The sequence below is a fragment of the Ictalurus furcatus genome, chromosome 8, assembly GCF_023375685.1.
Source record: "Ictalurus furcatus strain D&B chromosome 8, Billie_1.0, whole genome shotgun sequence".
Lineage (NCBI taxonomy): Eukaryota > Metazoa > Chordata > Actinopteri > Siluriformes > Ictaluridae > Ictalurus > Ictalurus furcatus.
Genome location: NC_071262.1, coordinates 18852802 through 18865752, shown reverse-complemented (window position 1 = coordinate 18865752; position 12951 = coordinate 18852802). Strand labels below are relative to the sequence as shown.

At 38.9% G+C, this 12951-nt stretch overlaps 1 protein-coding gene across 1 annotated transcript in view; it reads left to right on the top strand.

The window, feature by feature from the left end:
* Positions 1 to 3845: 3845 nt before the first annotated feature.
* pla2g15 (phospholipase A2, group XV) overlaps positions 3846 to 12951 on the top strand; it is a 10880-nt gene continuing 1774 nt past the window's right edge. The window contains exons 1-6 of the mRNA XM_053631297.1: positions 3846 to 4287; positions 8213 to 8369; positions 9580 to 9698; positions 9982 to 10080; positions 11672 to 11896; positions 12463 to 12951. The exon at positions 12463 to 12951 is cut by the window's right edge and continues 1774 nt beyond it. Of these exons, the coding sequence (XP_053487272.1) occupies positions 4143 to 4287; positions 8213 to 8369; positions 9580 to 9698; positions 9982 to 10080; positions 11672 to 11896; positions 12463 to 12951 (1234 nt within the window). The 5' untranslated portion in view covers positions 3846 to 4142. The remainder of the gene's footprint in view (positions 4288 to 8212; positions 8370 to 9579; positions 9699 to 9981; positions 10081 to 11671; positions 11897 to 12462) is intronic.

The window sequence follows — 12951 nt, the reverse complement described above, 5'->3', positions numbered from 1 at the left end:
CTGCAATGACATTTTTTTTTCCATTTATCTTTCTTATATTAGCATGTTGGTCTATTTCTATATAACTTTGGTTAACAGTTTCCTACATCACACACAATGCCATTTGACTCCCTTCTGATAGTGGCACCAGTAAGATTTAGCCTTTGCTTTATCTCTGCCCAAAGACAGCAATGCAACAGCACTTTAGTTCTTTAGTCTGTCCAGCCTTTTCACCTCCTCATCTATACACTCAGCTCAAACAGATCAACTTCCAAAGCTTTAACTTTCATGCTATTGCTGCCATCATTGCCATCAAGCTTGTCATTTCATACATTACTAATTAGCTGAGCCAAGTCTCTGCCATAATTCAGTGCAACTGTATCATATAGCTGCATTGCATTCTTGGCCATTTGTTGTTCCCACTAATTCTACATTGGATTTCTCATTCATTTGACATTAAACTTTGCTGGAAAATGGTGAGTGAAAAAAAGAAGCTCTTTGCATTTTTGTTTATAGGAGCTAACAGCAAAACCTGATTGTTATCAATTGTCTTTGAGATAAACTGGACAGTTGAAGATTGAAAAGAGAATCTTCAACTGTCCAGTTTCTTATCTCAGTTTCACTATTGCTTCAGTCTCCTGTTATTGGCTGACAGGAGTGGAACCCGATGTGGTCTTCTGTTGTTATAGCCAATCCGCCTCAAGGTTTGACCTGTTGGGCATTTCTGATATGCTTTTCTGCCTAGCTCTGGTGTAAAGAGTAGTTGTTAGAGTTGCCTTAATGTTAGCTCTGCCAGTCTAGCCATTCTCTCGTCACACCTCTCTCATCAACAAGGCCTTTCCGCCTGCAGAACTAGTGCTCACTGGATGTTTTTTGGGTTTTTTTTTTTGTTTTTTTTGCACCAGTCTGTGTGAACTGTGTGAACTCTGTCATGGCTAAAAAAAATCTCACGAGATACATTTTGTTATATATATTTGTTACACATGGAACTGCACAGCATTAAAGTGAGGCAGGATGATAATTTTTTCCTAAGTACACGGTATGTTCCTTAGTCATGGTGAATAAAGAAGATTCACTGATGCCCAACCAGCGTTTGATACACAATGATAACACAATTATACTAAACACGAAATTCACTGGAATTATATTTTTTATTTAATTTATTTACAAGCTCAATACAGTGTAATACAGACCAATCCTGAAGACCTTTATTAAACATTCTTCTGCATTATTATTTCTTTTATAAGGCTTGTCATACTGACTGTTCTCTTTTAGCAGGCTAATCGCCATGTCCTTTCCATTAACATTATATTGAATGGTTTTAAAAGTAATTCAGTCAAATTAATCTAAGTTAGAATGCAATTGTACACCAGATCTTTTGAATTACTGGACAACAGTAGTAAAGTATCAGTATGCCAGCTACAAGAGCATGAAAAAAGACTACATACTTGCACCACAACTCTACATCACATGACTCATTATATTATGTTACATCACACAGCCCTTGTGCCAGTTTCTCAATACTTAAAAAAGAAAATGTACCAGTGAATGAATCATGTTTATTTGTGCATTAACTACATATGCAAAATTTTACCATTTTCTTGGAAGTCTTATTTTATATTTAAGTTTTATTATATGCATTTTCAAATATTGTGCTTTAGGTAATAATTCCTTTACCTTTATCTGTGGAACATATTGTGACTATTTGAGACTATATGATTACTAGTGCCTTTTATATGCTGGGGTTTGTGAAAGAGTTTTGTTCTAAATAACCTTTATTTAACTTTTTTCCCACAGCCTTCACAGAAATGGGGAGAGTATAAAAATATATCAAAGTTTTATATTCTGCTCATGGCACCATATTCTGCTCATATGATTAAAGATTTTTACTATAATATGAACAGTTAAGATGACTTTGCAGAGGGTATATTATACTAAGAATGTGCTGGTAATTCAAAAGATTCTTAAATATGTTAAACACTTCAAATCACCTTTAGTATATTTGATATAAACATGCTTTGCTATCACTCCCCTCTAACCAGAACTATTCATAATTATAATTCAAATGCGGCATCATAGTAATGCTGTAATTGCTTTAACTTTAATATTACCTTGTAACAAAAAATGCTTTTAAAAAATTATGTTTAAAGATATTGTTGGTTATGAGATTAAACTGTAGTTATTTAAATAAGATATGATTTTTTAAGAATAGATTTAGCTAATATTAATAACAAAAATCAATCATGACACTATATTAATAAGTAAAGCCACTAGGAGGTGTTGTGCAGAAGTAATCTTTCCCTCCTCTCCAAACACTTTTTTTTTAAACCATGTTTGTTACTTGTGATGAAGAAACACATGTGAAACGTAACTCACATATGTTCTTATTTTCTCTTTTCAATATATGCAAACCTTTAAACTCAACTTGTAAAAGGTGGTGTGGTAGTCCTTTCTGTCAGTGCTCCAGGATCCCTGTTTCACTCTTTTTGATCCCAAGCTCGGGTTACTGTTCTCCAAAATGTCTGTGTGGGTTTCCTCCAGGTTCTTTGGTTTGATCCCACCTGACTGGCTATGCAAAATTTCCCCTGGGTATGAATGAGTGTGTGGATGTGTGTGTGTGCATGGTGACTTGTGATGTTTTCCAGCCTCATGTTCCAGGGATAGGCACTAGATCCACTGCAACCCTATGCTTACTAAAGATGAATGGATAAGTAAGGAATAACAAATGACAGACTATGCGGTTTTACAAAAATAATGCATGCTATGGGGGGTGTGATATGTCATGACACGAAAGCAGAGTGCCACTCTCCTCCGAAGTACATTACGTTCGTATAACAGCAGGCGTGGAGAGTGTTATTATGGGGCAGTGGTGCCTTAGCGGTTAAGGCTCTGGGTTACTGATCAGACGGTCTGGGGTTCAAGCTGCCACTATTCGGCCCTTGAGCAAGGCCCTTAACCCTCTCTGCTCCAGGGGCACTGTATCATGGCTAACACTGCACTCTGACCCCAACTTCCTGGCATGCTTGGGGTATGCGAAGAAAAGAATTTCACTGTGCTGTAATGTATATGTGCCCAATAAAGACTCATTATTCTACCTAAACAACATTGATTTGCCAAAAATAACAGTGTTTAACTCTCTTTACCAGAGGCCAAAAAATGGAATTTGTCACTGTGTTGGGGGGGTCTGTGTTCAGCATTGAATTTATTTGTGATGTCACACTCCACAGTAGCGGTTAATGACTCATATGAAAGTATCACTCAGGGCTTTAAGAATTTCCTGTTTTTACACAAGTATTTCTTTTCTCACATAACCTACTAGGTTTAAATTGTCTGATTGTATTGTGGAAGTTGTACATGGTGTTTTACTATCAAAAAAGCATTACTTGTGCTGTCCATTTTATCTCTATTCCAGTGTTATTGTGTAGAGGTGTGAATTGTTTGCCCAGTAAGGGGTTCACATCCCTCCGTTTCCCATCACCCTGCTCACCAGCATCTAAACACAGAGTCCCAATACTCTACACACAGAAACCCAACCGAGTCCTGACTAATCTTATAACAGACTTGCACTGATAAAATAATTCAGTTCGGTTGTGCCTTCTTCAGTGGATGTTCGTGGACGTCCATTTCTTGGTTGGTCTGCAACACTTCCCAGGAAAAATTTTGGAAGACATTTTGCTAAAAAGTGTTAATTTCCTCTATGCATGGAGACTTTCAGGACACCCTGTGTAATGTTACAGCATTCATCTACGCTGTGGTATAAATGAATATCCTACACTTGTTTCTGCTGAGCTGTTGGAATCTCAGTGTTAAATAGCACTGTCCGTGCTTATTATCTCTGCTTCACCTTTAAACCACTTCACAGCAAAAAAGAATCTGCTGCTAAGTGAATAAATGTCGGCTAAATATTAATCGAGCCCTCTATCTCATAGCCCCGCCCACTGGAATCGATGCCATCTGCCAGCGTTACCACAGCCTGAGTTCGGCGTTAAATACTTCGACAGCGCTCTTGAGGCGAGTCTGTCCTGTTTTTCGTTCATTGTAAACTAGTTTCATACCTTGCTAGCAGCTTGTTAGTTTGTTCATCTTTCACAATGGCTTTATTTTGGTGCAGAACGATTTAGTCACTGACGCAGAGGTGTTGTTTTTTTCTGTGTAACCGAGAAATGATTCGTTGGAAGATGGTTTGTTTGAGCCAGCTCGGCTTCTTCGTCTTGTTGTTGTTGTTGTTTTTAGCTTCATTCGCCCAGTGCCGAAGTTTAAAATGTCCCGATGGGAAGCCCTGCTCGGACCGACCTCCTGTGGTACTGAGTAAGTTGATGCATTTACAAACCAGGTATTTATTCATGACACGGCACAGATCTTAAAGGTCCTATCCGTCTTTGTTTACGACTTGTTGACTTGTTTATTTTAGTAGCGTGTGACGGGGCAGGTGGTGGCGAAAATGTCACATGTAGCTAAACGTTTAGTGAAATATAGTTTGCAAACAAGACAACAACAAAAAAAACTACCTGTGACCCCTTGTCAAAGTCCAGCCAGCTAGATTCAGTCACGAAATAGTAGAAAATAGTAATATTAGCATGACATTTGCAGCTAAAACAGCTGTCTTAGTCTAGTGAGAGTTTGTGTTTGTGTTTGAGTGTTTTAATCTATCCATAACTACAAACTAACCCAATTTCACCGGTTTAAACATGGACTGTGTGACCTAGACATCATGTAATTGAGGGAAAAAAAGATGTTCAGAGTTCAGTTTTTCCTCGTGTTGCCTTGTTTGTGTGGAGATTCATATGACATCCAGTCACATGAGGGAGACAGGAAAAGCACCTTCTCACTACTGTTGCACAATGTAGAGTTTATTAATAACAATACATACTGGACTAGAGCAAGTCTTTTACATATTAGATTCAAAATTAGACGCACAACAAATGCTACATATAAGGAGAGAACTTAAATGTTAAAAAATGAAAGCGAAACACGGAATCACAGAGCAGATAAGAGGTAGAAGATGTTACAACAATTGATAAATAACGTTAAGAAAACAATCTACAACTCGATAGGTTTATTACGGTCACAAACAGTACGGTTACTGACAGGAATATGGATATTTAAATCATTTTGGTGTCAGTGTTTATAAGAAATACAAAGGGGGGGGGACTTGTGGCATCCTTTGACGTTCATGACCGTGTTTAAATACATACAAAACGAACCTTAGCATTGTACCATTTATTTCCATTTTTTCTATATGTCGATTATTTCTAATTTATAAACTCTCATGAATAAGTACAACTCTTCACTTATTTATTTTACGTCTGACAATTGCCCTTAAAGCAATTTAACTTAAAATATTTCCCCCAATTCACACACACCAGCCATCATATGACCTCTACCACCACAGGAGGGTGAAGGATCTGCTTCCTCAAAGACACATGATCCCAACTTCTACTGATCATGCAGCATAACACAAGCGCTATCTGCCATTGTCTTCATACATTTGCACACAGATGCCCAGGATTGGCTAGTGTGGCTGTGATTGACAGGGGAGAGTGAGCAATTTTGCCCATGGTCCCTGACCACGCATTGCTGTGGTATCGTCGAGATGTGATCTAGTGATAATCTGATCCTCGGTTTGATACCCATAGGTTGCTACACTGGGGCAAGTATTTGTGTTTTGAACAATAGTGTGTTATCCAACCATCCATCCATCCATTTTCTGTACCACTGATAATACACAGGGTCCAGGGAAGCCTGGAGCCTATCCGGGGGGACTCAGGGCACAAGGCCGGGGACACAACCTGGACCGGGTACAAGGAGACAATCACACACACGTTCGAATTTCGAGATGCCAGTCAGCCTACAACGCATGTCTTTGGACTGGGGGAGGAAACCAGAGTACCCCAAAGCACGGGGAGAACATGCAAACTACATTTTAAGTAACGCAGTGGTGCGACACAATGGTGCAGCAGGTAGCATTGTGTCCACATGGGCTGTGTACAGGTTCTTCAGTCTCCTACCCCCTGTCAAAAACTTGCCTGCAAGAATAAGCTCTGGATCCAAGGTGACCCAGACCACGATAATGCTATTACTGAAAATGAATGAAGGGATAAATTTGCTATTCCTTGACAGAGGAATAACGCAGTAACGCAGTGGTGTGACACGTAGGAATCCCTTGAACAGTTATGCTCATCAACACGGTGTTGGCTCTTTTAAATAAAAATGTAGTAGTATTGAAATTCAGCATATTATATTGTTGGCCACATTGTGGTATTGTACAACAATTTTTTCCCTGGGGTTTTATTCTATAACTGCATTGTTTTTTGTTTTGTTTTTTTGTATATTGTGCTGCCCTGTTTCAGAACTCTTCCAACTCTTAATTATTTTACCCTTCTTTCATTATAAATGTTTATATATATATATATATATATATATATATATATATATATATATATATATATATATATATATATATATATATATATAAATAAAATATTTTCTGAGGCCTGTAAGTAATAGAGTAAATTGTCCCAAAACAGAAGTGTGCAAGAGTTGAAATATAGAATAAGGAAATGGCTTTAAAATAGATTTGTAGGGGTTTTTATTTATTTATTTATTTTATTTATTGTTATATAAAGAAAAGGGCAGCACTGACAATAAGGCATGATTCGGTGCTCAGAAGTTAAACCTCAATGAGTTGTTTTAACCAAAAGTCAACTTGGATATCTTGGACGCTTTATCTAGCATTCAATGAGCACATAGGCCACTGTTTGAACACGTGCTAATGTCAGGGTGAGTTTATCCTAAAGCTTCATTTTAAATCTGTTGCCTCAGCACACAGAGGGAACTGATAACCTGATGTTCAAGCGTGAAATCGAAGTGTGTGACCACAATTTAAAGTGGTAGCGTTCCCTTTTAACCCTTAATCTATAACGAGGCAACCTTCTTATCAGACTCCTTGTTGATGTTCTTAGATGTGAACACGTGTAGAGAGAGAAACTCAAAGTTGAGCAGTAAATCTGTTTGCACCACAGCACTGTTAAATTCTCGATTCTGTTTGTTCAGAAAGTGCTGATTAATTTTCTAGAATAGCAAGCAGCTCTGACGGTAGCGTCTGCTGCCTGGCAAATCACAGGTTTATATTAATGTCTTCATTTTTGTATTTTATTGAGACAACTTATTCGGGCTAGGCAATAAAACGGTATCGGTGTTTATCAACGGTACACCTTTATCGGTATCGATAGAAAAAATGTTCAGTATAACGCTCGATAAAATGTAAACAGAAGTTTGGTTGCACTATGTGTGACAAGCAATCAGCCAATAACAAGTTGCGTATCTGTGGGGTTCGATTATGTCATCGCCACGTGACTTCAGAACACACTCTCGCATGCGAAAATGAGTTCAGAGCTTGCCGAGGAGATTGTGAATAAAAAAGGATGTGTCCGCTCACCAGTGTGGCAGTTTTTTTTTGTTTCTTTTCGTCTGACCAGCATCAGAATACTGTTGTGTGTAAGCTTTGCAAAAAAAAAAAAACCCCAAAAAAACATGCCCCGGGCAAGTACAGAGAAACGAGCTGCGAGAGATTTGATGTGCTCATGCGCAGTGCTCTGCACATGTACACTGCTGTTTAAAACAGATTCAAATTTATCAATAATTATCAATGCCGAATGATATAAAACATTATATTGTACTAAATTTTTTAGCTGTATCGCCCAGCCCTACAACTTATACAGGGACTTGTTCTATATAAACTGATATTTAAAACTGTAATTGTTGATATGTTTTCTGTGATGAGATGTTTAGTGTTCAGGGAAGGAACAGTCAGAGGTGAAGCTTTCCACCACAGGAACATAAGATTTTGCACTTCCTGGTTTCTTTCTCTTTTTAAAAAATTCTTATTACCTTTTAATAGAGAGGTGAAAAGAGAGGCTGGTGAGAGAATGGTTGTGTGACAGGAACTAACTTGGCTCATGGACGTTCCACAACATTAAACATAACTATAAATAGATTTTTTTTAACTGTCATGCCATTCTTTAATAAATAAAACTTTGGAATGAAACACATTGGGACATGCTGTCGTTGGAAAATGAACAACAGGATTAACAGACTATAACCGCTACCCTTAGGCTTGTCCGTGATTGTGCAAAAATATGGTAGAAATCGTGTCGTTAACAAGCAGCCTTGCTGGATTCCTCTCGGTGAATGGCTGTAACTGGGTATCTCACTCAGTCTTGTTGCTCTGCAGTTCCAGGCGATCTCGGGAACCAGCTGGAGGCTAAGCTAGATAAACCCAGCGTCGTCCACTATATCTGTTACAAGAAGACTACAGATTACTTCACGCTGTGGCTGAACCTGGAGCTGTTGGTTCCTGTGGCCATCGACTGCTGGATCGATAATATGAGGTAACTATTATTAGAACACAGGTAAGTTTTGTAGGCAAACCTGCACCGTCTATACACCTCAGGTCGGGTGTGTAATGAAAAGCTGACACCCGAGTATCACACCTATATGTGCCTTTTGAACATCCTATTCCAGATGTAGTCCCTTTTTCCTGTTCTAATAACCTCCACTCTTCTGGGAAGGCTTTCCACTAGATGTTTTGAGCTTAGCTGTAGAGATTTGTGTTCATGGCAACAGTTTGGGGAAGAATCACATTTGGGTGTGATGGTCAGGTGTCCACAAACTTCTGGTCGTGTAGTGTGTATGTGCTCACTTTAGACCATCTGTATGTAAATTTATCCTGCATTCGACTAAAACTCTGAATTTCTGATCTCCAATTGGGGAAATTCGGGACATTCTCCTAAACCCTGAGTTTTGCATGTGATGTCAAATCAGCATGTCTGTCTGTCTTTGACTTTATGTAGTTTAGGGAAGTCTGAGACACTGTTAAGCTGTGACTCACATCTGTACAAGCAACTTCATACTCTATTCTCACGTTTCTTCTGTATGTCAGACACAGATGTGGAAATAAGCACAGAGTTATTTTTGCACTTCACTGGCTAGATCAGGATGTGTTGTGTTGTAAGCTTTCATCGTGATATCTGCGCTCAGGCTTTGGTTTCTCAGAAGGAACTGAATACCTACAACTGGCTAAAAATGTGAGGTTTAGTAGCCACCTGGTTCCTGCTTTTTTAAAAATATATATATATATATATATATATATATATATATATATATATATATATATATAAAAATCATTTGATTTCCTTTCACTTCTGAAAATAGGGTGTAAAGTTTCACTGATTCGATTTTGTGCACTCATGTTTGTTTCTTTGCCATGGTGCATTTGTCTCATGCTCTCATTCACTGCTTATGGAGACGCATTAAATCGTCTAAGGAAAGGAAAGGAAAACGGTAATAAGTACACAACTGAATCACTTTAGAGAGAACCCCTACAGATTGGCACCCTAGAACTACTACTATAAGCGAATACCTTCCCTTTATAAGTGGTAGCACAATCTTTTTGGTATGATGATGATTTTATTTTTAAATATATAGCGCTTATGCATATGTTTGTTTTATACGCATTTAGTGCATATTTCTTGTGTGCTAACTGTTTGTACACATAATAGGCAAGTCCTTTATATGTATTTGCCTCATTTTGTGCATCAGGCTGATCTACAATCGCACTACTCGAAGTACCGAAGCACCTCCGGGCGTGTACATCCAGGTGCCTGGCTTTGGCAGCACGTCTGTCCTGGAGTACCTCGACCCGAGTAAACAAAGTGTGGGTGAGTAACAGCTACACTTCCAGCAGTGGCGCAGGCACCCACTAGCAATTCATGAAAAACAGCTTCAGGGTGCTTTAGTAAAATGGTTTGTTTATTTGCTGGTTCTCTTACACTCTGTCAAATAAATGCAAAATGTCTAGAGGATCTGAGAGAAACTGTTGCCTTTCAGTTCACTGCAACAAGCTCCATGAAACCTAAGAACAAATGCACCAGTCTGTGCTGAGAACCTGTCCACAGTCGTCCTCATGCTTGTGTTTTTTGTTTGTTTTTTTATCCATTACAGGAAGGTACTTCTTCAATATAGTGCAAGCCATGGTGGATTGGGGTTACACCAGAGACGGAGATGTCAAAGGGGCACCTTATGACTGGAGAAAGGCTCCCAGTGAGTAAGATTTATTCTTTTGGCTCATCTTCATGATGCCCTGTGGTTAAGAACTGCAGAGCATCTTGGGTATAATTATAGTCCCTGGCAGAATTAAAATCTGAATTGGTCCCCAAAATGACCAAAACGTTTCTTATTCTCATTGACAGTTGTGTTTAATTATAAATAAATCTAGTAAATCTACCCAATACCAAGAACCATTACTGGATACGAACCATTAAAGTGTTTATGATGGAATTGTAAAATTGCCTCCAAGTGGTTTTGCACTGTCGCAGCACTGTGTGGTTCTTGTGCAGGTCTGGAAAAACCATGGAAAGGACCACTTTCTAGACCTGGCCAAGTATTTAATGTTTATTTTTTGTTGAATATTTTGCCATCAAAATAATATAGATGTAGATAAGATGTAGATGTAGATATTCTTTTGGGGAGGAACAGTGGTGCAGCAGGTAGTGTTGCTGCCTCATAGCTCCAGGGACTCTGGTTCGATTGTGAGCTCAAATTACTGCCTGTGCAGAGTTTCCGGCATACATCCATTGTTCCCGTTCCTGGGATAGGCCCCGGAAGCACGCAACACCGACCGAGAGAAAGCACTGACTGAAGATGCACGAATGAATAAATTACAATCCCATATCTTTATGGCATAAATAATGAACACGAGATATACAAGGTGACCCAAAAGCCTCCGTACATAGGGGACTATGTTTGCCAGCAGCACGTCGGTTCTGCCTTCGTCTGTGGGTGTGCGTGGATGTCCACTTCTTGGTTGTCCACTTCCAGTCTTTTTGAATGTTAATATTTCCATGAGAATGATTTCAATAAGCTCTTCTTTTTCAGAAGGCATTCTTAAAGGCGAGCTAAGCCAAATAAATAAATGTTTGAGATATATAATGTGTGTGTAATAAATATATATATATATATATATATATATATATATATTTTTATATTATATTATATTATATTATATTTATTTCTCTCTTGATCAAAAATTTGGAGACGCTCGACTGAAATGTTTCTTATGCTCTTAAAAACCTTTTTGATCTGAAGGTGTTGTAGACAAAAATATCATTGTGCCGATATATTCATCTCTTTCATTAGAGAACTAAAATTTTATTTACAAAAAGTGTTTTTTCCGAAAAGCAGCCAATAAGTGTGCAGCATGGGTGGGAACTCCTTTAATACTGTTTAAAAAGCATCTCGGGGGATTCCTCAAAAAATCGGCTGAGAAGATACCAAGAATACATTTCTGGAAATTCTCGGCAAAAAGGGCGTCTACTTTGAAGATGCTAAAATATTAAATTATTCTGATTTATTTTGGATTTTTTATCACAACATAATTCCCATAGTTCCATTCGTGTTACTCCAGAGTTTTCACGACATTATTATTGTTCTAAAATGTGGAAAGAAATAATAAAAATAAAGAATATTTTAAAAATAAAGAATAACTTCTATATATATATATAAGGTATGAAAATTTTTGGAAGACCTTTTGCAAAAAGTATTCATTTCCTCTATGTATGGAGACTTTTGGGACACCCTGACTCGACTTTTTCTTTTATTAACAAAGCTGTAATTGGGATTTTCATTATTACAGATGAGAACAAGGAGTACTTTCTGAATCTGCAGGGGATGATTGAGAACATGACACATACGTACGGTGGTCCAGTGGTCCTCATCGCTCACAGCATGGGCAACATGTACACACTGTACTTCCTCAACCAGCAGCCACAGGCCTGGAAGGATAAATACATCAAGGCATTTGTGTGCCTGGGCCCTCCGTGGGCTGGTGTGGCCAAGACACTGCGCGTTATGGCCAGTGGTAAGAAATCATTTTCTGTATGGTAAAGGTGTCTAGAGTACTGCGGGTTAGTTTCAACTTTAATACTGCGCTCTATAAAAGGGTACCATCTCTAGAAACTTCTGTTCCATGGTGTTTAGAGAGGGGGGAAAAAACAGCTTTATAGCTTGCCTGTTCATGACATCACCACAAGATGACGAGATGACACAAACACCTTTGGTAGTGAATCACATATTTGCGATATACAGCAGTGAATACTGTAAACAAAAGCAACGATAGCAATGAAGCAGTGACCCAACAATGAGGACAGTGACACAATGGTCAATGTTTTTGAAGGAATTTATTAAATAAATAGTGAAACCTTAAGTGCTAAATCTCCTCATTTACTCATTTAAATATTTGGTATTCATAGTAACTGAATATTATTTTGTAAATAATCTGAACTTGTACAATATATTTACAAATAACAGAAGTATAATAGAAATAACAAGTTATACATCACAGTTGTTTAATATGATTGAGAATTATATTGTTTGTTGTAGTAGTAGTGTTTCTTTTGCTTTAACTGTCCTGCTCTTCCTGTTTAGGTGATAATAATCGTATTCCGCTGATCAGCCCTCTGACGATCCGCACCCAGCAGCGGACTGCTGTGTCTACGCCATGGCTCTTCCCGTATGCACACACGTGGCCGCATGATGTACCGCTCGTCTCCACACCTAGCGCCAACTACACCGTGAACGACTACGAGCGTTTCTTCAAGGACATCGGCTTCGAGGATGGCTGGGCCATGCGCCAGGATACGGAGCCTCTGGTGCAGGCCCTGCAGGCCCCCGGCGTTCCGGTGCACTGTCTGTACGGGACAGGCATTGCCACGGAGGAGAGTTACTACTACAGCACGTTCCCAAACGGCGAGCCCACGGTGGTGAATGGTGACGGAGATGGCACAGTGAACTTGAGGAGCGCCGTGCAGTGCAAACGCTGGCAAACCGAGCAGAAGCAGCCCGTGCATCTTCTGGAGCTGCCAGGGAACGAACATGTGGCCATGCTGCTAAACTACACTACCGTTGCATACATTA